Source organism: Delphinapterus leucas, chromosome 19 (assembly GCF_059928025.1).
Source record: "Delphinapterus leucas isolate spDelLeu-1000000601 "Yukka" chromosome 19, BTC_Dleu_Yukka2, whole genome shotgun sequence".
Lineage (NCBI taxonomy): Eukaryota > Metazoa > Chordata > Mammalia > Artiodactyla > Monodontidae > Delphinapterus > Delphinapterus leucas.
The window spans coordinates 55,002,504-55,026,864 of NC_143147.1; the positions used below are offsets into that span (position 1 = coordinate 55,002,504).

The 24,361-nt window shown below is 51.6% G+C and overlaps 1 protein-coding gene across 2 annotated transcripts in view; it reads right to left on the bottom strand.

Annotated features, from left to right (window-relative positions):
* Positions 1-826: 826 nt before the first annotated feature.
* The window catches only part of MARCHF10 (membrane associated ring-CH-type finger 10), an 84,562-nt gene continuing 61,027 nt past the window's right edge, over positions 827-24,361 (bottom strand). The window contains exons 6-10 of one of the 2 annotated variants that reach the window (XM_022589088.3): positions 22,684-22,850; positions 19,953-20,062; positions 10,327-10,440; positions 4,318-4,360; positions 1,110-1,171 (exon numbers count right to left, since the gene is read on the bottom strand). In XM_022589088.3, the coding sequence (XP_022444796.2) occupies positions 1,110-1,171; positions 4,318-4,360; positions 10,327-10,440; positions 19,953-20,062; positions 22,684-22,850 (496 nt within the window). Of the gene's footprint in view, positions 1,172-4,317; positions 4,361-10,326; positions 10,441-19,952; positions 20,063-22,683; positions 22,851-24,361 lie in introns of both variants that reach the window. The other variant, XM_089901396.1, reaches the window with a different exon arrangement.

Sequence of the window (24,361 nt, forward strand, 5' to 3'; positions counted from 1 at the left end):
CTCTCTCTCTCTCACCCTTTCTCAAATCTATTGAGGCATATTTTACAATTATACCACAGAGTTCGCCCGTGTTAAGCACACAGTTCAATGAGCGTTAGTAAATGCATCCGGTTGTGTGAACATAACCACGGACCAGCTTTTAGAACCCCTTCATCACCCCATAAAGTCCCCTTGAGCCCTTACGCAGTCAATCTCCGCTCCTCTCCCCAACCCCCAGCAACCACTGCTCTGTCTCTATAGTTGTACCTTTTCTAGAAATTGCATTTCAGTAGAATCATACAGTATGCAGTCTTTCGTGTCTGGCTTCTTTCACTTAATGTTTTTGCAGGTATCAGCAGTTCATTCCCTCCATCTTTTTTTTTTTTTTGACCTGTCTTTGTTTCTCTCTTTCTCTGTCTCTCTCTCTCTCTGACACACACACACACACACACACACACACACACACTTTTCTTACTAAATTCTCTGCCCTTTTTGCATCCTAACTCTTGATCTGGTCTTTGGGCCTTAAGACATAATTAGGAGAGAAGCGTGGAGTCCATGTACCAAAACTTCTTAAGTGGGCACCTACAGAGGGCGGCTAGCCAGCTAGCCTGTCCCTGCCCGTGGGGCCCCAGGATGTGTCATCCGTCGTGGCAGTGATGGTGGGGAGCAAGGAGAAGTGGAAGTTGAGGCCCTGAGCCTTTGTCCAAGGAGACTGGAATGAGCACAAAACGAAGCTGGGTGAATAAAGTCGGTTTACTGATTCTACTCGGGGTGGAGTGAGGCCTGAATGGGTACCCTCAGCAGGGGCACCTGAGGCCACGGGGCCCGCCAGGGCTGCTGGGTCCCCTTGGGCTTCTGGGCTGAGGGGCAGCAGCAGGGCAGCCTGAGGGGGCTCAGCAAGCCCAGGTCACTTGGTCTGCGCTGTCTGGGACTAGGCTGGTCGCTGTTGCCGTCTGTAGATGCTCAAGCCAGACCCCAAGAAGAGAGTGGCAGAAGGTTGAAAAAGATAATTGCCAACGCATTGGTTTCAGTTTCAGTAGAGAGGAGCAGGAAGGGAGGCATGTGGGGACGTAGGGAGGGCTACTGGGGGGAGAGGTTTCCGCCCAGCTCCATGGCCAGCTCCCTTGCTAGACCACTTGGCTGTTGCTTTCACAAATGCTACTTTCATTCCCATCTCTCCACTCGGAACCTGGAAAGCAAGAGCATCTCTCAGGCTGTGGAGCCACGGCAGGCCATGGGATCTGGCATGGATGGGCGTGGCATCTCTGCCCTTTCTGCCCCCTCCTCCGCCAGCCCCAGTGACCCCCCACCTACCCACACACACACGTGCGCATGTGCACTACAGTGCCCGGAACAGTGCGGAGAAGAGGAACCCCAGTCTTTCAGAGATCAAATTGGCTGGAAACAGATGGTCACGTGATGGGAGGGAGGGCAGGAGGGCAAAGAGGCAGGGAGATGGCAGTGGGGTCAGAGTGGAGGATGTGGGGTGGGGTGCGGGCTTTTCTTTATTCTTGGGGAAAACTCTTGTTCTCAGTACATTTCTTTCCCCATTGGCCTGAGTGAGCGCTCCCTGACTATTTGGAAGCGGTTTCTGACTGGTGAAGAAGGGCAGGGGAGCAGGAGTAATTACTATCCCTCCATCCCTACCTGGACCCTCTCAGCACCTACCTCCACCACAAGGAGGCCCCAGCCCCATGAGCTGCCCCCATTCTTTCACTCCTCCTGTTCTTTCCCCCAAATCTAGTTGCCTTGACTCTTATGTATGGGGGGGAGGAGCTCTGGCCCAACCTTTGGCTTGAAGGCTCTCAAGCCTACTCCTGTCACACCTGTCCTGGTGGCTGCCAGAGGCATTGTTCCCCTCCCTGGACTCGGACGTGGCTGTGGTGACAGTTATTCGTGCCAACTGGGGAGCGGTTGTCGGTGGGGGGGGGCGCTGGGGTACAGAGCTGTGTGACAGGCTGTTAGACCCAGGCGCACCCAACCAGGGACTCTCCCCAGCTGCCCTGACCTCTGTGCCACCTGTGGCATCTTGTGTGTGGCCTCGGTTCCCAGGTGCAGGGGACAGGGTGAGGAGGTTGGCATGGGCACCACAGAGCCACAGAGAGGCTGGCATCTCTTTGTGTCACCTGGTGTGCCCTGATGTTCTGCCTTTTTCCCTCCCTGTTTACCTGCATCGAGCTAGGGCAGCAGGTCACAGCTGTGACTCAGCTCTGACAACCCAACTTAACAAGGCGCTGCCAACCAGGTGAGTCATGCCAGGCTGCCGGAGACCAAAGAAGGGTGGCCCCGGGGGAGGGCGGGAGGCATGTGGATCTGCCTCTGGCTGCCCTGGCTCCTGTCTTGATCATGGCTCGGGCGGGAAGCCAGGCAACGGCGGCGTCCGACCAGCGTGCCAGGATGGTGTCTGTGCAGGGCTGCCCCTGCCAGCGTCTGGGGTGTGTGCAGGGCTCAGGGCAGGTAGAGAGGGCCTAGACCTGTTTCCAGGGGAGAATTGGCAGCCCCTACATTGGGACCGGGACGGGGGAGCGGTGGATCCTAGAGCTAGTCCCAGCTTCCTGAAGAGGGATGTAAGTGACATCAGGGGACCATCTGCCTCAGAGCAACACGGGAAGGCAGGGTGCCCTCGGCGGAGACTCCTTTTTAAGCACCACCCCAGAGGTGCTCTTCTCCTGCCCTCTAGAGACGTCCCCCTTCCCTGGGGCTCAGGCTTGGAGCCGGGGTGCCCCTTCCCCATCCCCAAGCTGGGGTGTGGGTGGGAGGCTCTCCATCCTGCTCAGGGCCTCCCCGGGCAGCAGGGCGGCAGCGGCCCCCGCTGGGCACTAGGGGTCGCCCCTGCCCAGCCAGACCCACCCGGGCGCGCCCGGCAGCAGCAGGTTTCCTCCAACCGGGAAGACCGCGGGCGCCTCCGGGGCGTGCGCTGGGGAGGGGTGCAGCCGGGCGCGGCGCCGAGACCCTGTCCGGTGCCTCGGGCCACCGAGTCGTCCTGGCCGAGGCGCGGGGGCCCTTTCCGGAGCAGGGGCTCTCGCCAAAGGCCGGGCGCAGAGCGGGTGCGTGCGCCCGCACACAATGGTCCGTCCTAGACTTCACAGCTCCCTGCCCGCTCTCCCTTCCCGGCTGCCCGAGGGGGAGCAGCCGCTCGGGGTTGGCCCAGGCGACGGCGCCGGGGGTCGGGCCGGCCGCCCCGAGTGGCCCCAGGGCCTTGCGAGGGCGCAGGGGGGCGCTGGGCCCTCACCCGGCTCGGCTGGACCCCCGCGGTGGCGCCCGGGACTGGGACTTTGCGGGTTCCTTTTGTGAACGGAGGGAAGGGCCCTCCCCCCGGCTCTGAAAATGGTCAGCCCGGGTTCTCAGGACTGCGCGCCCTGAATAATAGATTGGGTGCTGTAGGGTCGTCATCTGGGCCCCACCCTGCGGAGCTCTGAGCTGGTTTAGCTTCTCCTGCAGACGGGTCTGTTGGGGGTTCCCATTCCCAAAGCATCACCGTGACCGGCTGCATCAGGATCACCAGGGGCCCACCCCATCACCTGAAACGGAATCTCAGGGAGGGGCCCAGGAATCTGTACTTTTGGTAAGTTCCCCAGGTGATTCCCATGGCGGAGCCAGCGTGGAAATCGCTGTTCTAAACCTTCGAAGGCAGGCAGTTGTGAAATTTCTCGCCAGAACAGCCTCTGGGCATGGAATTGTCACCCCCCCAGTTCACTGTAATGTTTGTTCTCCCAGCTGATGGAGAAGTTCTTCCCAAGTCTGACTGCCAGCCCGCCTGCTTTAATTGAGCACGTTTTCTTCAGTTGGGTTTTCTATGGGATAATGAACCCGCTTGAAGACAGCTGTCCCGCCGCCTTTGACTTTGCCCGACACCTGTTTTCCTTGTTCAACTTCTGAATCCAACAGGCCCACTTGAATGGGCCAAATAGTGAGAAAATCCAGTACTAGCTTGTGAATGACTGTTGTCCCCTCAGGTAATGGCTAAACAATGCCTTTCCAAGGTTTAGAAGAAAACCCAAGGGGCTCCCCAAGGGCTGGACGCTGGTGAATCCCAGCAAAGGGAAAGGAAAAAACCTGTAGCAAGTTAACCTACACCCGAGGAGGCTGTCCTCCCTTTCTTGGCCTTTCCCCTCGCTTTCGGGATGAATTAAAATCCTTATCTCCTCTGCATCCAGCATACTTGGACACGCCTTCCCGATTGCTGCAGTTAGAGTTTCCCAGGCTTTGTGGGGTTATTTTTGCCTCTGGGTGGTGGTCATTACTTCCTTCCACACCATTAGGTTCAACACAGTCACCGAAAGAGAGCAAATTAGCAAACACCCGCAACATGGCAGGACTGATCCCCAAACCTACTTTCATTTTCTTCCGATCTGGGTTGTGGGTAATTTCTTGACAACTATGAGAAAGGAGACAATGAAAAATGAATCATTTTTCCAAAGCAATTGTGAACAGATGTCTAATTCCCTAGTCTCGGGGATGTTCTAGGAATCCCTTACGTCACCTTAAAGGGGCAGAGTAAATGCGTGGAGGTGCCAAGGGCAGTGCTGATAATCAGCACCTGTGAGGCTTAGGCTCATCCTAATGAGAGCCTCGGCCATAGCCCAGGTCACCGTCGCTGGTTCGGGGCTTCTAAATTTGGCAGTGTGAACAGACTTGCTTCCTTTCAGCAATTGATCTGAATAGCAGAATCCCATCCTGATGGTCCAAATCGCATTTACAGGCCGTGGGGTGAAGGCCGTGCTAACTGGCCACTTGCCTCACCACTGGCTTTTAAACAATCGGTTGTATTCTCTGCCCGGCAGGAAGCAGCGGGCCCATCAGGGCTCTGGGCTCCCTCTTTGTTCTGACTTTATGGCCTTTTATGCCGCAATAAGAAACACTGTGTACTCCACGGGAGCCCATTGTGCCAGGCTGCAGAGGGGCCGGTGCTCTTCCCCCAGGGGGAAGAGGGGCTTTGTGACAGGCTGGGGGACAAAATAAGGGGTGCTGGACACTGTTACTAGGGCAACTGCCTGGCCAGCGTGGAGGCAGCTGTGGCCTCTGGGTCCCTCTCACCAGAAGGCCAGGGGGAGGGCAGGAGAAGGATGGAATTTCTTCTAGAGCAGCAGTCCTGGTTACCTGGTAAATGATACATCAGGACTGTGCTAGCAATGGCCTCCATTTTCTCCAGGCTGCTAGGATGACCTCATCCTGCCTCTAGATTCCATGCCAGGGGATGGCATCTTTCTAAACCAACTCTCACACGCCACCAGGAAGCGCCATCTCGGTGAGTGGGGAAGCTTTCCCAACTGTGGGCCAAGCCTGGGCCTTGCATCCTTTGGGTAGATTCGGTCCTCTGAGGCAAGGGTTTTCGGTTTTGTAGAAAAGGTGTGAATGGGGAGGGCCTAGAGTAAGTCCGTCTAGCCTCACTCGTGAATGGGCCAGTGGGGTTGCAGAGCTACTTCGAGACCCTCCCTGCCCCCCAGGCCAGCCACTGCAATCCCTTCCCCTCCCCTCCAGGTGAACATTTTCCTACAGGGGAGGTGTTAGTGCAGCGCACCTGGGGCAGAAGACAGAGGCGGGTGCTCACGCCAGGAGGGCCTCATGGAAGGCCTGGGGTCCCTTCAGCGCTCTGCCTTTTGACACACTGACAGGGATTCTTTCTATTTTACCTAGTCTAGCAGATTAGGGACTTGAGGGGTTTAGGGGAGCTGCTATGGGCAGGCAGGGAGAGGAATTCGGGGTCCCGGGTCATTTCATTGGGAGGAATCGAGAGTGTGGTACAGACAAAGCCCAGGGCTAGGAAGAAGCCCAGGACAGGGGCCCTGGGGTGTAGGCCCTGAATACTGGAGTGTCCCGCGTAGGCACGGAAAGGGAGAACGGGGAGGAAAGGCAAGCCCATTTAGCTTCACCCCGCAGGACAGCCCTGTGTCCCCACTAAAGAGTGAGCCCAAGTGGGATCAGGTGAGGCTGGTGGGGCGCTGTGTTCTCTGGAGACGCTCCCACCGTGAACAGCTGAAGTGAGAAAAGGCCACTTTCCTGCTGGGCATTTGCAGAGAATAACAGGCAATGCTCCCTTCAGCCTGTACCTCACTCTGTGCCCTCCTAAACCTGCCCCCCACCTCCGGTGCTCCCCACGTGGGGCCTCTCACCCTGTCCCAGGGCATCAGCCACCCAGCTGGGCTTTTCCCCCTCCAGCCCACCCTCCACATGGCCGCTCGAGTTCTCTCTCGGAAACGCAGATCTCCCGGCCTGCCAGCCCCAGGCTAGAAAGCCTTCAGTGGCCTCCCAGAGCTTCACACAAACCCTTCACATCCTGCTTGCTTCCTGCCAGCTCCGGCCTCGCTCAGCTCCTTGACTTTCCCAGACGCGCAAGTCTTTTCCTTTCTGAGCCTTTGCGTTCGCTTCTGCGTGGAATGCCCTTCCCTCCCCAGCAACCCTGGTCCGAGATTCAGCTCAAGCATCATCCCCTCAGCTGATCAGTGGACAAGAGCAATAATGGAAGCAGCTTTGCCACCAGGCTCCCAAAGCAGTGGGAAGACTGAGGGCAAAGAGTACAACCTAACTGGGTGAAAAGCAAGCCCTCTGAAACGTTGGCTTGTGTCCCTGAAGGCCCTGACTGGAGAGTCTGTCCTGGAGAAGGAGTGGAAGGAGGGGGTGAGAACAGGGGGCCCTCCCATCCTCTAACTCTGTTCTGTGTTCCTCCACATATGGCTCCATCTCCTGTCATAACACAAGGTACATTTTTTGATAATCTTGGTTACATGTCTGTCTCTTTAGACTCTTGAGTCCCTTTTAGGCAAAGCGTGTCTTTTTTTTTTTAATTAATTTATTTATTTTTGGCTGCGTTGTGTCTTTGTTGCTGTGTGCGGGCTTTCTCTAGTTGCGGTGCGCAGGCTTCTCATGGCGGTGGCTTCTCTTTGTTGTGGAGCACGGGCTCTAGGCACATGGGCTCTAGGTACACGGGCTTCAGTAGTTGTGGTGCACGGGCTTCAGTATTTGTGGCGCACAGGCTTAGTTGCTCCGTGGCATGTGGGATCTTCCCGGACCAGGGAACGAACCCGTGTCCCCTGCACTGGTAGGCAGATTCTTAACCACTGCGCCACCAGGGAAGTCCCCAAAGCCTGTCTTGATCATCTTTGTATTCCCAGGATCTAGTTTAGAACCTGGCACATAGTAGGCACGCAGAAAATCTTTGAATACATAAATATGCCTTGAACTTGGGAGTGTTCCTTTACCTAGAATACCTTTTTCTCTCCACAAATTTGTACTGTCACTTTCTCCAAAATATAACTCAAGACGCGCCTCCTGGAAGAAGCAGGTATTGGTTCATTAGTTCATTGTTTGAGTATCAGAAGGTTACTGAGCACCTACTATGTGCCAGGCATTTTCTAGGCACTGGAGGACTGTGATGTACAAAAGAGATAAGGGGTCCATGTCCCAAGTTGCCAGTGACCACGTCCTCCCCCCACCCCACCTCTGCAACCCTTAGCAGACCGCATCCTTATCTGACAGTTTAGCAAAATTTACAAAATTTAGCAAGTTTGTAAGCACTCAGTGCTCCTGGCATCCATAGTGCCTGGGACTTGGTCATCAGTCAAATATTATTCATTGTGTGCCCAGCATCATGGGAGACAAGTGTAGAAGATCTGGCTTTGCCTTCAAACAGCTCACGGCCTCAATGGGGAGGCAAATTATTTGTTTATAGGATCACTGGAAACCCCAGGAAGCCACAGTCAGGGAAGATCTTGGGTTATCAATATCACAGCCTCTGGGAATTCAGTGGGTCTCGTTGGTTCTCTTGACCAAGGGCTACTTTCTGATTATTAACTGGTTTTCTAAATATGTGAGTCACATCTTCCCACTTGATCATAAGCTCCTCAAAGAAAGGGACATCATGGTATCATGTTTGGTAGCCACTTTCCCAGATTCCCATCTCAGCATCTGATACAGGCCAGGGCATGAATAAAGGAGTGAATGAATGATCACTACCGTTGACAGGCACTCATCACTGGGTGGCTTATTGAGACACAACCAGAAGCCTGGCATGAATGGCTTTTTTAGTTCTGGTAGGTAAAGGAGAGGGAAGGAGTGTTCCTTTCCCATCGTAGTGCCTCTCTTTTGCTAAACGTTACCCTTAGAGTGTGGGTGTTTTCTACAAGAAAATACTGAGACTCAAATCCAGAAGAGTGTGAATTTGACAGAAGGCACTTGTCTTCCGAGTTCCATTCAGGTACCTCTTTTTTTTTAATTTTTTAAAAAATTAATTTATTTTTGGCTGTGCTGGGTCTTCGTTGCTGCACGCGGGCTTTCTCTAGTTGTGGCGAGTGGGGGCTACTCTTCGTTTCGGTGCGCGGGCTTCTCATTGCGGTGGCTTCTCTTGTTGCGGAGCATGGGCTCTAGAGCGCAGGCTCAGGAGTTGTGGTGCACGGGCTTAGTTGCTCCGCGGCATGTGGGATCTTCCCGGACCAGGGCTCGAACCCGTGTCCCCTGCATTGGCAGGTGGATTCTTAACCACTGCGCCACCAGGGAAGCCCTCCGGGTACGTCTTAACTGATTATTTGTGCCGGTTATTGCTTGGTGGTTTAAATGGGTGAGATCTATTTCAGGGAATCTCAAATTACATGTAAACCTGTGGGGAGAGAAGAGTGTTGCCCTGTCCCTTCTGCTTCCTTCCTCTCTGGCTCCCGGCCTGCTCCTGGCATCACTTACTGCTTCTCTAGGATAGTTTTTACCAGAACGTTCTCTAGAGCCAATGCTTTAGGGCCTAGGTTTTCATCCAACGGGTTGTGCTGTTTGTTGCCTTCTTGCGTGTGCTTTGCAGTCCTGGAGGTTAATGTCACTTGCATCTGTTTGTTGATGTTGTGGCCATCTGTAACCTCTCTCAAACCCTAGGTGCTTTGAAGTTCAGCGTGCAATAAAAAGTTCATTCAAAAGATGTGGAATCATGAAAATGAGGTTACAGACATGTTAAACAAAGGATCATTTCCTGCTTCCTGTACTTCTTTCTCAAAAAAAATGTATTTCTCTGAGGAATTTATGTCACCACTAAAACTACAGAAGAGTGAAAGGAAGGACAGGCCTGGGTCAGAAAGAGGGTGAGATTCCTGAGGAGACAACTTTGGCAAAGACCCAGCCTTTTGTCTTAATTGAGAGCTTAGGGTCTAAAGGGAGAATTGAAGTCAGAAAGATGTAGGGACAGATCTCAAGTTCTTACGATTAATGGTTTGAACCCAGCATTTCTAGAGGGGACGGCTCCAAACGGATCACCTCGGCCTCCAGTGGTGTGAGGACTGGGGCCATGGTGGAGGACTGGGTTGGAGCCAGTGGGGTCCAGCCTCCAGGCAGTGACTGGTGCCGACAGATGCCTCTTGTCCACTTGAGGTAGAAGAGGAGAGACACGGAGAGGAAAGCGAAGAGGAGAGGAACAGATAAGGGGGCAGAGCATCACTAAAGCTGTCTCACGGCCCCGTCAGTGGCTTGCCCACTGCCATACTGGCTTTCTTTCCACTGGTGACCTTCTGATGTGAGCAGAGGTTGAGTTCCAAGCCTCAAGGGGTGTATGGGCAACCCCGCAACTAAGAAAATGTCAGCGCCTGGCGTGGCTTTAAGGTAAGGGAGGTGCCCCTGAGCTGCCAGTGCTCTTTCCTGGCCTGGCCACAGGGAGGCATTTAACCAGGAGGGCAGTCCCCTGGGGCTCAGGGTTCTGACTCGGCAACAGCCAAGTGTGCTTGTACATTTCAGAGGTCGGCCTGTCCGTCGCCCGCATTTTGGTAGAGTAGCGGATCTAGGCTTCTCTCTCCACGCCACAGGGCCTCCTGGAGGGCCTCGGTTCTCTTATTAAAGGAAGGGCAGCCACAGATGATCATTTCTGGTAAATACACTGTCACTTCTCTAATGACAGATGGGACCCCATCAGCACCTTTGTTTCTTGGCATACACACACACAGACGCTGGAATAACACACCCTAGGATCCAAAGCAAAATAAACAGCTTCCCTGGCTGGGGGCAGGGAGGGTTCCTGTTTCTCATGGATCCTCCTTGCTTGGGCAGGGGGCATCCACACGTAATGTACACCCAGACCCCGCAACCTTGCTGGCCTCTATTCTGGGGGGGCAAATATCCCTAGACACTCACTTGCTTATATGACCATTCATGACCATTTAATTACGACTCCTGTTTAACAATTACGTGACTGTCACTTACTTTTCAGCCAGAGGGCCACTGTGCCTACACCTAGCAGCCACTAAGTCTTAGTCCTAATGATGACAGTGCCATATCCCACCAGCTGACCTTGAGGACCTCAGTGGATGCACATCTAATAAACGGCAAGGCAAGGTTGGTGGGACTGCTGCCCGACGGTCCAGGCAGGGCCGGACTCACCCTCTCTCTTGCATCCTGACCGTGGTTGAGTCTCATGAGTTCTGCAAACCTCTGTTCATAGAGACGAAGCAGCAGCACCAGGCACAAGCCTGAATTCATCAGCTCGTTCTGTGCCTACATGTGGACAAGGAAGCTCTTAAGTTCATCTGTAAAATATACATGGTCTAAATCATGGGGTGGAGGGTACCAGGCCAAGGGGGGACAAGAAATAGGACAAGAGCCCAAGCCCCAAGGCAAGCCCTGTCCTGGAGGACCAGAGAACAGAGCAGAAGGGGAATCCAGGGTGGAGGCCGGGCAGCCATCCTGGAATCCTTTACTGCCTAGTGGAAGATGCTTGAAAAAGCTCCAGGCTTAGTCCCAGGCCATGGACATTTACTCCACGGCATATGGGATCTTCCCGGACCAGGGCTTGAACCCGTGTCTCCTGCATTGGCAGGCAGATTCTTAACCTCTGTGCCACCAGGGAGTCCCCGTAGACATTTACTGAGCAGCTACCTGCCACGGCCTTAAGCTGGGTGTTTGGAGAACATAGGGCAAAAGGTCTCATCTCCCTGCTGGGACCCCTTCCTGTGATGTGGGAGAGAGCGCCTCATTCATAGATGGCTCCGGTAGCAGCTGGATGTGTCAATGGCCACGAGGGATATGCGAAGGGGAAGAAAGAGCCTGGTTGCGTGTGACGTGGGGGATGGCATCTTTGGTCCTTAAAGGACGGCAGGGACTTCGGTAGGTGGCTATGGGGGGCGGTTGGGGCCCTTCAGACAGAGGCACTGCATGCTGGCACACACACAGAGGGCAGAGCGTATGTTGGGCAAAATTCTCTGCTCACTGGTGTGGCTGGAGTATATGGGGAGGGTGTTTTTTTTGAATTTTTAAAAAATCTTGGCATGGGCCGGGGAGATGGTAAGGTGGGAGACCATGTTAGGCAGAACTGAGGTGTTTGGACGTCATGCTATGTATATGTATGTGTGTAGCTGCTGGCCTCTGAGTAGAGAGGTAAACACGATGAGATGTGCGTCTTAGGAAGGCAGACTTGTCTGTAGGAGAATCTGGGGCACAGGTGCCACGGGGGTGGGAGGGGGCACTTGATTTTCCTAGATCCCTCGTTTGCCCAGGGAAAGGGCCTCAGGCCTTAGTTCTGTACGTTTCTCCCTTTACAAATGGGCTTAACGATGGTCTCACCTAGGGGCTCCCCGACTCCCCACCCGCCCTGGCTGTTCTATGATCATTTGACCCCCAGAGAGGGCGTGCCCTGTGAACCTCAGGGCCTTTGCTCATGCTCTGTCTTGTGTGGTCTCTTGGCTTGTTTTGGTACTTCTGTTGTGCATATGCTCCTCTGCCGCTCCCCACCTTTCTAAGGCTGTGTGCACGACTTCCTCTACAGCTGTCACAGTGTCACCTCCTTGCAGAAGGCTTCCTGACGATACCCTCATTTGATCTAGTCATTCCCCCCCTGAGTCCTAAGCATTTGTCTTTACTCTGTACACAGCATTTCGCACTTGTTAATGTTTTTGCTTTTTCTCGGTGGGTGGGGTGGGTTGTATTTTTCTCACTGGTGCTGAGAGCACAGGGAGGTTCCCAGGGAGGATCTGGCTGTCTGGATGACCACAGTGCCTCTGTCCTCGGCTCCTTTGGGCATCTGTCCTCCAGAGCCTCACCCTGTGGACCTGCATCGACCCTCAGTAAATTCGTGGATTAGTGATGACTCCTCCTTGCCTGCCACTTTATTGCCCCATCTGTCCTCATGTCCAATCTCCAGGGTGGGAGGGTCGGGGATGGGCCAGACGGTGCTCAGGAAGCCCTGGGGGAGTAAAATCCCCTGCAGAGGGCATGGCCCTTGACATCACCCTTGGGAAAGCTCGGCACCATTTTCCCAGGAGAACCGAAGCTCGGACTTGACCCAGTGAGCATCTCAGTGCCTCCTCCTTCCTTCTTCGGTGGCCCGAGGTGCTTCACAGGCCCATCATCCTGTTCCCATCCCGTCGAGGGCAGCTCAGGAAGCTGGCGCAGAACACACCTCTTCCAGGACGAAACAGCAGCCCGAAAATGTGCCCAAGCTGAGCAAAGATCGATTTGCTCTTCCTTCTGCATTGGGGCCAGCTCCAGATCTTGGTGACCGCTGGCCCCAAGGTCACTGCTCGAGACCCCTCCACCACCCTACAGACAGACCCATCTTTAAAGGCTCTAGTCAACTGTCCTGAGCGGTTTGCCTCCTATTTTAGCCTTTCTCTCCTGACCTTGGCCTAGAGCAGGCAGAGAGGAAGTTGCTTGTTGCTACGTTTTTTCTGTGTTAATGGCCTCCTCCCATCTTCCCCAAGAGCTGGTGCCTCCTTTGCGGTCTTTCTCAGGAGCCACTGCCTCTGGGAAGCCTTCCCAGACTACCTACTGTTTAGCTCCTCCACACAAACCAAGCCTTGTCCCTCATTCGCTTTTCCTGGTGCGGTGGCCTCCTGTGAGCTCCCGATGGCTCCCTCTCCCCAGCGCTCACTTCGCCAGGAAGCCTTTCTGCTCACAGACACTCCGATGCGTAATGGCAAATCAATCAGCTAGAAAATGGCTTGGAACTCTCAGGTTTGTCACAGCGTTCAGGGAAATCATTTACTTTTTATGACTCCATAAGACCTGGAGGCATGCAGATGGGAAAATATCCACTAATGTTTTCTGCAGATCATTTGAAAAGTCACTTCCAGCAGATTGTGTCTCTTCTCTGGTCTGTGGGAGGGAAACTGTTACTCGGTGCCATAAATCTCACTGGCCCGGCTCCTTTATGTGTGCCCTTTGCAGAGCCTGTGATGCTGGACAAAAGGGCCGGGCCAGCCAATCAGTGCAGGCATTTCATAGTCAGCTCAGAGTCATCCTTTATACTCGGAGCCACAAGTGGGAGGGATTTGTTATCAGAAAGAGTTCCGTCCATGGTATTTGTTCGGTAAGGGCAGAATGAGCTAGTTTTTGGAGCGTTATTTACTGGAGCTGCTCCCTCCCCTCCCAGCCCCAACCCAGTTGCATCACCCTTTCCTGCCCACGTGCAGCAGCAGAGGTGGGGATGGGCGTTGGGAGACTTTCAGGGGAGGGAGAGGCATGTGAAGCAGTGGACGGGGGCTCGGGAGCACTCAGCCCACCTGCCAGATGTTTTTCTTCCTATTCTCCTGCCCCTTCATTTTGTTAAAATTCACTTCAGTCAAGAGATTTGCTACGGGTGAAAATTCTCAACACAATCCACTCGAAGAAACAGACAGCCTGGCTGAACGTTCTGTCAAGTCTTCAGATATATTCATGGGATGCTCCCAGGAGTGAGGGTGATCAGGTGACTGCGTGTGTCCAAGGACATCTGTCTGAGGCCAGGATGGAGCGAGTCAGGCCTGTGCTTCTGAGCAATGACAGCCAGAGGCCCTCTGAGCCCCTCCTGTGCGGCAGGGCCAAGGGCACGTCTCCATCACACAGGGGGCCTGGGCCCCCAGAATAGGCAGCCTGGGTCCACCATGCCCTGCGATGTTGGGCAGACTTTTAACTGTGCATGGACAAAGGGACTCCATTGATAAACGGGGAGAAGTAGCCTCTGTTCTGCCTGTTTCTCAAGGCATTATGGCAAAATGAGCTAATACGAGTGGACATGGTATTTTGCAAAACCGAGAAAACATCCAACAAGAGGCAAGAGCTAAAGCTAGGATTCAGGGCAAGGACCACATGTGCCTTGCCTGCCCCTGCCCTTCCCATGTGCTGCTAGTGCCTAGCCCATGCCTGGTATATGGTATGTGCTCAATAAATGTATGCACAGATGAAAGAATGAGGAAAAAATGTATAATTTTGGACCAGTGATGACTGTTGACTCTAGTGGCCCCAACTTTAACATGTATCAGGATTACTGAAAAGGCCTTTTAAAATACAGTTGCTGGGCACCCCTTTCCCCAGATTCTTATTCAGTGGGTCTGAGTGTGGCCCAAGAATGTGCATTTCTAATGAATTCCTAGGTGATGCTATTGCTAGTGGTCTGGGGACCACCCATCTTTGAGAACTCCTGCTTTAAACTAAGGATCAACAGTTGGTAGCCAGTAAGCTGAATCTGGCCTGTGGATGTGCTCTGGTTGGAAGGAAGGAAGGAAAGAAGGACAGACATGAACTTCTTCCGTTGGACAGAGTATTCGCAATTTTGTCACAATGGCCACCACTCCCAACTGATGCCACTTGGGAGATTCTGATCATTTGTTTATCTGCCTGGCCTCTATGGCATTTGAGTGTACAATCTGTGACCTAAACTTTTCTTAAACCTGTTTTCTCCTGGTCCACTTTGCAACCTGGAATGTTCCTTGGAGCTCTACCTGCTGTCATCCTGGAGTTCTTCCTTCCACTCAGAAACCAATCAACCAACCAGTCAGTCAAGCGTGAGTCCCACATCCAGGTTAAAGAGCACATGGGAAGATGTGGGGCTGCTTCGCGGGCAGCACTGCTGGGAGGTGGGCGGTGGGTGTGGAATGCCTGCTGGGCTGAATTTTCAGGCATCTTTTTTTTTTTTTTTTTTTTTGCGGTACGCGGGCCTCTCCCTGTTGTGGCCTCTCCCGTTGTGGAGCACAGGCTCAGCGGCCATGTCTCACGGGCCCAGCTGCTCCGCGGCACGTGGGATCTTCCCGGACCGGGGCACGAACCCGCGGCCCCTGCATCGGCAGGTGGACTCTCAACCACTGCGCCACCAGGGAAGCCCTCAGGCATCTCTGAGTTAGGGCGGGGGTGAACTGCTGCCAGCCAGTGACTGGACCACTGGATGCCCGTAGCCCAAGGCGCTTAGTCCAGGTCCTGGGCACCCCCCCACTCCGGCTGCTTTAGCCTCAGGGGGCCGCTCTCCAGGCCTATAGGAGCTCCTAATCTAGCTGCTCCAAGTCTGGTAACAAGCCTTGACCCTATGGGGCCCAAGGGAACCGCTCAGTGTCTGAGAGATGGAGGGATAATCGGATTTCAGTGTTAGAGGCCACGGGCAGCAATGAACCAAACCAGGAAAACATACACTAATCCGAGCCCATGCGCACCTCAGAGACCACTGAGAGTGCGGACTGGGCACCTGCTGGGTGTGTCCACAGCCTGTGGTCAGAGGCTGGGTGAGGTGTCTGTCTCCCACGTGAGTAGAGGGTTTTGCCCTCAAGAGCCTCTGCCGTGGAGGGCTCACTCTTTTTCCTCTCCGGTCTTAAATGGCTCCTCTGTGGGGAGGGTCTCTCTGGTCCTGAGAGCAGGTCAGGCCTCTCTGCGCTGTGTCCACAGCTGCTCGTCCACCCCCTGCTCTGATCCTCCCACACCGGGGTCCCTGCCTGCTGGTCCACTTCCCCACTATACGTCAGTGACTGTGTTGACCGTGGGCACTGCTGTATCTCCCAGCACAGTATCTGGCATACAGCAGGCACTCAACATGTGTCTTAAAAGTTTGGGCTTCCCTGGTGGCGCAGTGGTTGAGAGTCCACCTGCCGATGCTGGGGACGTGGGTTCGTGCCCCGGCCCGGGGGGATCCCGTGTGCCGTGGGGCAGCTGGGCCCGTGGGCCATGGCCGCTGGGCCTGCGCGTCCGGAGCATGTGCTCCGCAGCGGGAGAGGCCACAGTGGTGAGAGGCCCGCGTGCTGGGAAAAAAAAAAAAAAAAAAGTTATTGAGTTAAACTTCTGTGTTATGTGTATTTTTCCACACTTAAAAAAAAAAAAAATTGACCCCTGGTCCCATCCCAGACTAATTAAATCAGAATCTCCGAGGCTGAGCCCAGGCATCAGTATTTTAATAGGAAAAAAAAAAAAAAAAACACATGCAGCTAAATGTTAATTTCAATTATGGGAGACTTTTGTGTGTTTGTGATTTTTATAACTAAGGAAAACCAAAAAGAATCTAAATGTGAAAAATGCACAAGAAAATAAGTTAGTGAGTTAGTTTGCTGGTTAGTGAGTTGAGGTTAAGTGCAGGCCAGTCTGAGCGGAAACCAGTTCTAAGCCTCTTCTGGTTTTGACCCTCTCTGGGTCCATGTCTGCGTTTGGCATCGGCTACCCCACTTCTCAAGAAGGGAACCCATTTGCCAAGGAGTGAACGGCGTTGAGGGTTGGCTTAGAGGGCCCAGAGGAACCGGGGTTTGGGAGTCGGAAGAAGGGCCTGGACCTCAGAAGCACAGGTGTGCACATCAGCCTCCAAGGGTCAAGGGTCTCCCACCTGGGGACGAGCGGAGATTGTATTCCATCCTTGTTATCTTTGTGCTAAATGACAGTTACTCTGGTCTTCATCCATGGAGAGTTTCTGAACTTGTCGAAGTCACACTTCCCTAGTGTCTCAAGTTTAACTCAGACTGTTAGCAAACAGACAGCAGTGAATTCACCACGGGCCATCGGAACAGAACTGCTGTAAAAGTGCGAGCCGAACTGCTTTCCATCAGCAGGTAAATATTGCACATTGGTTCTTGGGACCTTTGTTCTCCCACCAGGGTGGGTCTGTCAATCTCGTTTCTTCCTGTGATTATAATGAAGGGCATTTTCAAAAGGCTTTGACAGCCTGTCAAGTTCTCACTGAAACTAATTTGAACTCTCTTCTGCCTCTATGTCGTGTAATTACTGTGCTGGATATTTTCCATTTTCCCCTCCAGATACACTTTCCACCCTGCTCTGTGGCCCATCATTGGATGATCTCAATGGATTGCATTAACTAGGCCCCCTTGTCCTCTGGCTCCCCACTGGGTTCAACCAATGGGAGACCCTAGCTGGAGACCAGAGGGCGGGAGAAGAGAGAGGGCCTGGGGTAGTTATTCCCCTCGTTCCCTCTCTGCTGGGCAGTGGTGTGGCCATGGCAGCTTTCCCCTACTGAAGGTCGCAGGCTGGTGGTGACTCTCTCCTGTAGCCACAGCCCTCCTGATAACTGCCCCCTCCCCTTGTCACTCCAGGCCTAGGGGTGGTCAATTGCCTGTCCCAGAGTGCCTAATCATTCCTTGTTGCTTTTACTATCCACATTTTGGCCCTTCATTCAGCTCTCATTACTCGCCCCTTGTGCATGTGCCATCATCTCTTTCCTGCCCAGACCCTGGCTGACACGATTACTTTCACGGTTCTTTTTAGAATATGCTCATAGCCCATTCTCTCAGCTGGTAGGATGCAGTGAGGCCGAGGTTACAGGTATGACCCCTGTGGGGGCCAGTTGGCTTTGTTCCGTGATGGATTCTGGCTTGGTCCGGGTACCCTTAGCTTTCTCCCTTGAGTCTAAAGAGGTCAGGCATCTCTGGGGCTGTAATATGACAGTCCTCATTCACCAAGAATCTTCTCTGCTCAGGCACTGTCTTAGGTGATGTACTGGGGTCCTTTCCTACATCCAATCCTTCGGGGTAGGAATTATCATCTCCCACTTCCTACAGATGAGAGAACTGAGATATCCAGAGTTGGTGTAGTTTCCTCAAGGTCACAGGGCCACTCTGGGGAAGGGAATAGGATTTAGGTTCACATCTTAGTCAAAGTTGGTGTGCTTTTTGGCGGGGTGGGCTGCCTCGGGCTACATGCATGCACACATTTTTGTGCAACTGGAAAAAGCTGCTGTTAGAGAGCCAGTTCTACAAGTGCCACTGGTGAGCCAGCAGTATGTGGTGGCGGCAGCAGCTTCGCAGAGGGAGAACAAGGTGAAAAGCTTGGGACCAACAGGGGTCTTTACTAGACAAGGCTTTCCCCTGGGCTGCATGGAGGTGGTGATCCCTGCAGGATGTGCTGGTGGGATCCGGGTAACCCGGCCTTGCCTGGTCTTGTCCTTCCCGGGAAGACCCGCAGGCTCCACTCCCTGAAATAATCTATTCTTTGAAATGACCTCAGAGAAGCTGTCTGCATCTAGCTGGCACCCTGACCTCAGGCACTCAAGAGGGCCTGGTTCCTTTCAATTGTTTGACTGCAGCATCCTCAGGGTCCAAGAATGTGAGTCGCTTCTGTTTCTCATCTCAGATCTCAGTGCCTGGGGTTTATGACTGAGTGATTTGAGACCCTCAGGCCTCAAAATGTAGGGACTCAAAATACTGAATTGTTTTCTCAGGAAACTACTTTTTTCTTCCTTTCTCTCCGCCTCCCTCCCCTCAACTTCCTGACGCCTAATCTTCAAGGCTGGGATGGCATTATGTCCATTATATCACACTTATTGGTTGTGCTGCTCAAATCTCCATTCTTTTCTCCCTTCTCTCCTTCTTTCTCTCTCTCTCTCTCCTTCCCTCCCTTTCCTTCCTTCCTTTCATCCTTTCTTCCTTTCTTGTCTAGCAACCTTAGGATTTTAAAAAGGTAACTACAGGATTGCCCACACTCACGGGCACCATTTTGACTCAGCTGTGCTTTTTGCAAAAAAAGGTCTGGATACAGACAGGCTAATGATCTGAAAGCCAAAGTGACTCCTCTGAAGAGTGACATTTTAGTTGCTAACAATGATTTTATAGTTTTTAAATTATGTGCTTTACAGTCGTGATTATTAATCATGTTTTTCCTAATTGTGTGATGAGGGAGGTCAGTCTTGAATTTTAATGGTAATGATGGGCCCTTTTCTTTTGATAAAATATCTACTGACTGCTTATGTGGTTCAAGGCATCTTCCAGATCAGCACCACCACCCAGTAGAAATACAATCTGAGCCACCAATGCAAGCCATATATGTAACCTGAAAATTTCTAGGAGCCACATTAAAGTAGTAAAAAGAAACTGGTAAAATTAATTTCAGTAATATATTTTATTTAACCCAGTATATTTTAAATGTCATCATTTCAACACATAATTAATATAAAATTATTTATGTGATATTTTACTCTTTTTTTTTTATACTGAGCCTTTGAAATTTGGTGTATAACACAACACATCTCAGCTGGAAGTAACCACTTGTTCGTGAGCTACCTGTGGCTTGTGGCTTCTATATTGGGCAGTACAGCTCTAAATAGAAGATAGTTTGCCTGAGAATTGGGCAGTGAACTATTATCCTGGGCATAAATCACCTTCCCACCTAAGGTTAACTCTTTCACAGTATTAGAACTTCAATCCAAATGCCCCAGGAGAATTAATTCACGAGGTGTTAAAAAGCACCTTTTTAACCAGCAGGGGAATTCCCTGGTGGTCCAGTGGTGAGGACTCGGTGCTTTCACTGCTAAGGACCTGAGTTCAGTCCCTGGTCGGGGAACTAAGATCTCACAAGCCGAGCAGCACAGCCAAAAAAAAAAAAAGCACACATTAGGTGCTTACTACATGGTTTTAAACCTTGAGCAAAGCAGTTCCTTGTTACCCCAGAGTTACTTGATATATAAATTGGAGACTGTTTCCTCCAAGACCCTAATTTTTTTCTCTTGTTATTAAATTATTTCAACAAATTTGGGCATGAAGCTTGCCAGACTATTCCTGTTTCTGTGTGTCCAGTCAGCTACTGTAGCTTCCTACTTTGTCCCTGACAGCAGTGGGACCTCAGCAAACAAGCAACCAAGGGCAACCAAGTCTTCCAACCCTCCAGTGGTCCAATTTAGTAACAGACCTTCTCAGAGAAGCGAGCTAAATTAGGAGACTCCCAGACTCACCCCCTGCACAGGGCTTCTACATTCCTTGTATCAGGGAAAGTTTCTTCCTACCTTGTGCCTCTACCCGACTCTAGCCTGTGGACCCAGAGCGGGTGTGAGCAGCTCTTACCCGGGACTGCTGGTGCTTCTGGTAGAACTCGGCCACATTAAAATCATCCAGGTCGACCAGCAGGCTTTGTTTACACATCTCACAGGTCTTCACAGTGCCAAGATCTGCTCCTTAAATTAAAGAATTTTGTTACACGTAACCCTTTTGGTGTTGACATTTTGCGAGCGAATTTGTGTGTGTGTTAGGAATTCTGCATTTCAGTGGCCTTCTTTTTTAAAGTCAGTCAGTTTTCTTTTCTTCAGGCTCAAGGTAGAAAATGACCTTGAACCTGAGATCCAAAAAATTTCCTTTGTCATCATTTTCATTATTATGCAAGCTTCCTGTGAGTGAAATTCCCAGGAATTTCACCTGTTTTAAATAACAGGTCTTGCTTTGTGTTTAAATATAAACATATTGGTTCATAAAATTAGAATTACTACATGGAGGCTGAGAGTCGGTAACACAAGTGTTTGCCAGAAGAGTGAATATTATGTCTATGTTACTGTTGTTTTTCCTGGCAGATCTAACACTGGTCCAAGCAAATAAATTAGTAAGGACCGAATTGGTGGCAGAAGCTATCCTCGATCTGTGGCTTAAAAATCTGTCTTTACTCCTGCCCAGGTGACTTGCCACCTGAGAAGAGTGAGGGACCCTGGGGCCATGTGTGGGCACTGGTATGGCAGTATCTGGGGCCAATGCTTGAGCCTGAGTTCAGCCTCATTTGGGAAAAGAAACAGGAGAAGGCTTCCTTTGTTGCTGGTTTGTTGGTTTTTTTTTTTAACGTGAATTCTAGATCAGCACTTTTTCCTCTGCTTATCCTATTCCCCAGTGCAAAAGTGGAAGATGCAGATCTGTGGCTGTTATGTCTAAGCAAGCGTGTTACCATATGCCCTTTCCCCCTGGTGTAGGTGCTGCAGTTTGGCTAATGATGTACTAGTGTTTATTTTATGCATTAGAAAACAGAGGACTGGGAATTCCTTGGCGGCCCAGTGGTTAGGACTCTGCACTTCCACTGCAGGGGGCCCCGGGTTCAATCCCTGGTTGGGAACTAAGATTCCACAAGCCAAGAGGTACAGCCAAAAAAAAAAAAGAAAACAGAGGACTAATAGGGTTTTATACCCCAGTTCTATTTTTCCCCACTGGGGATACAAAGAAGTAGTAAATAATAGAGAATTTCAAAAGACAAGGATGAACAGCGATCCCTTATCTGCATTTTGTTGACTTGATTTTTTTTTTTTTTTAAGCATCATTCTATAATACTTAAGGCTATGGAAGGTCCCATGTGTCCTCCAATCTAATCCTGCCAGATCACACCCAGACCAGCATTAGCATTTACAAGCATTTAGCAGTACTTTCATCACACATCTCATGAGTAATTTTTTCTGTGCTAGATGTTTAATTAGCCCAAATTTCTCGTAAGATAAAGCATTGCACAGCATAGTCATTAGCGGCTGAGATCCACTTGTTCTTTGCTCTCTGAATGGCTGGGTACCCTGCTCACTGTGTGGAGATGCATTTAAGTAGCTCGGGCAGTGGGCGCTCCTACATTTCTCCTGCAGACGTGGAGAAAGGGCCTCAGGGAGGAGAGAGTTAACGGGGTCATCCTGTGTGTTCATTGCCTGATTAAACAGTGTGCTGTGCTTGCTGAGGGGGCGCGGTGACACGCCACGGGGACAGGGTCAAGTTCTAGGTCTCCTGGGCTGTCTGGCACAATGATAACCAAGGAGGAGAACATGGAGGAGAAGCGAAACAGCATCTGGCTCTGGGGTAAAAAGTTTTCAGAAAGGGGAGTCTAAAAGCCTTAGGTCTTTTTGAAGTGAAGTGTTCTTTGCATTGGCGTCCTTTTTTTTTTTTTTTTTTTGCGGTACGCGGGCCTCTCACTGTTGTGGCCTCTCCCGTTGCGGAGCACAGGCTCCGGACGCACAAGCTCAGGAGCCATGGCTCACGGGCCCAGCCGCTCCGCGGCATGTGGGATCTTCCCGGACCGGGGCACGAACCCTTGTCCCCTGCATCGGCAGGCAGACTCTCAACCACTGCGCCCCCAGGGAAGCCCTGGCGTCCTATTTTTTTTGTTGTTGTTATTCAAGTTGCTCTTGTTCCTAAATGTTTTGAAGAAATCTCCTGTTCTCTGCCAAGGAAACTACAGCCGACCTACTGACATGGCTGTATTTAGGTTATAACCTCCCTCGGGAGTTGAGAACGGGGTTTCACACCCAGTTACAAGATCTGTTAAAGACAGAGCTGACAAAATGAGCACAATGGGACTCTCTTTATCTAATATGGCGGCAGAAAAATTAGATCACTGCTCTTTTCGTTGCCGCAAAAGGGCAGCTGGGCTCAGCTCCTAGGTGCTACCCCAACCCCTCTCCCCAAGTAAAAGGAAGCAGAACTGGTCTGTCTACCAGCTGCTGTGGCCGCTGTGTGTTTGCTGAGACCCAGCCATAGACCCAATTCTAGTTTCCTTCCTCCTGGGAGGCAATCTTAGCATCTCTGCTCAGGCCTCGAGCAGGGGTAAAATTCGACAGCACGTTCCGGGATTCTTCCCTGAGCCTTGGAAACAAAACAAAACTCATTTCCCTCCCATAATTTGAAGGCAGCTTAGTCCTGCCCCTGTCCTTCGGGGGCTGTGAGCAAGGGCCCCGTTCCCCCCGAGCGACTGCTGCCGTGAGCTGTCATCAAGGCTGCGAGTCCCACAGGGCGGCGCCTCGGGTTAAGTATTCGGCACGTGTGTCGTTCCGCCTTTCCCACCTACCTGATGTTATTTTCACTTTAAGCCATCTTTTCAGGCATTCCGGATGGACAGACCGCAGGCTTCCCACGCAGCCGCACGGCTCCACGAGGGTATTGGCAGGGGAACCCCCGGCTATCTGACAGATGCGACACAAGTCTCCCTCCTCCTCAGAGTCCTCCTCCAGGAGACTAAGTGGAAAACAAGCCCTCGTCACCAGGAGTCCACACGTTTGCAGTTTCCGCAAATACCAGCTCCCAGAGCGTAGGGTGGGGCGGGGAGGAAAAGGGAGCCAGCCCCCCCGCCCCCATGCCGTCCTGGGGGCTAACCCACTGCTCCCTCTGACCCTGCTGAAGATTCTTCCCGGTATGACGGTTACTGATAACAGGGTCAGGGATTCTTTTTCTTTTCTTTTTAGGCCGCAGCAGGCAGGTGGTAGAGGTATTTAAAATTTTTTTTAATTTCCTTTTTTTTAGGCCACACCCCGCAGCATGTGGGATCTTAATTCCCTCACCAGCGATCGAAGCCTGCCCCCGCTGTAGTGGAAGCGCACAGTCTAAACCACTGGACCATCAGGGAAGTCCCTAGGTTCACGATTTTTAAGTCAGGCTCCTTTGCAGTTATTGATCCGTGTGAGCTAACCAGGAGCATCAGCGCTCCTATCACACATCCAAAGGTTGGGCAAGAGCTCCAGAGGGAAACTGAGCCAGAGGCTAGGAGCTCTTCTCCCCGCACCCGCCAGGGCCTGCCTTTGAGGTTTGCTTCTAAAACTTGTGAGTTTGATGACTTTGGACAAGGTGCTTGAGCTTTCCAGGTCTCTGTTTCCTCATGTGTAAAGCCATGATGATCCGACTACTGCTACCCACTTATAGGGTCATGGGGCGGCCTGGAAGGGGTGATGAGGGTGAACCTGTTGTGCAGACAATAAAGTGCATCTGGAGTCTGGTAAAGTATTGGCATGTGGAGACCACTCGGTAGATGTTGGTTGGGATGAGTGATGAACCAGTGAACTTGGACGTGAACTCACCAGTAACTCAACCCTTGCCAATAAACTATGCTAACATTCCAGAATATAAGCTGCTGGAATGTGATGAACATGGAATTAATGAAAATGTAAGCAAACGTATTTGTGTCTCATAAATGGTGAGTCAATAGCTGGTTGATGTTTCTGTAGGGAGGCTTTTGAGGAATCTAAGGCTAATTTTTTGTTCTTTAGAATCCTCATGGGCCTAGGGACTCTCTGGTCAAGGAAAGCAAAACTGGCTAGAGACTAAAATCAAAGGAGAGGAAGAAATGGACATTACTGTGGATATAGGAGTGTATGCTCAGTGTCTTAAAAGAGTTTTCTCCCCAAGAAAGGGAAGTTCAATGAAAAGGAACAGAATTATACTATCTCATGGTGGGCACAAATAAAAGAAGAGATATGCCATGTTTACCAAAGAAAGACTCGATGTCTCCAAGATGTCAGTTCTCTCCCAAATAATCTATAGATTCAATGCAGTTCCAATGAACATCCCCAAAAGCTGATTTTTAAATGTATATAGTCAAGGACTCTTAAGGAACAAAGTGGGGAGGGAGGCTTTTGCACTTATAAACTTATAAATCTTCAGTCATTGAGATGGTGTGCCTTAGGGAAAAACAACAACAAAAAAAACAGAACAGACAGAACAGAGAGCCCTGAGACAGACTTATATATTTATAG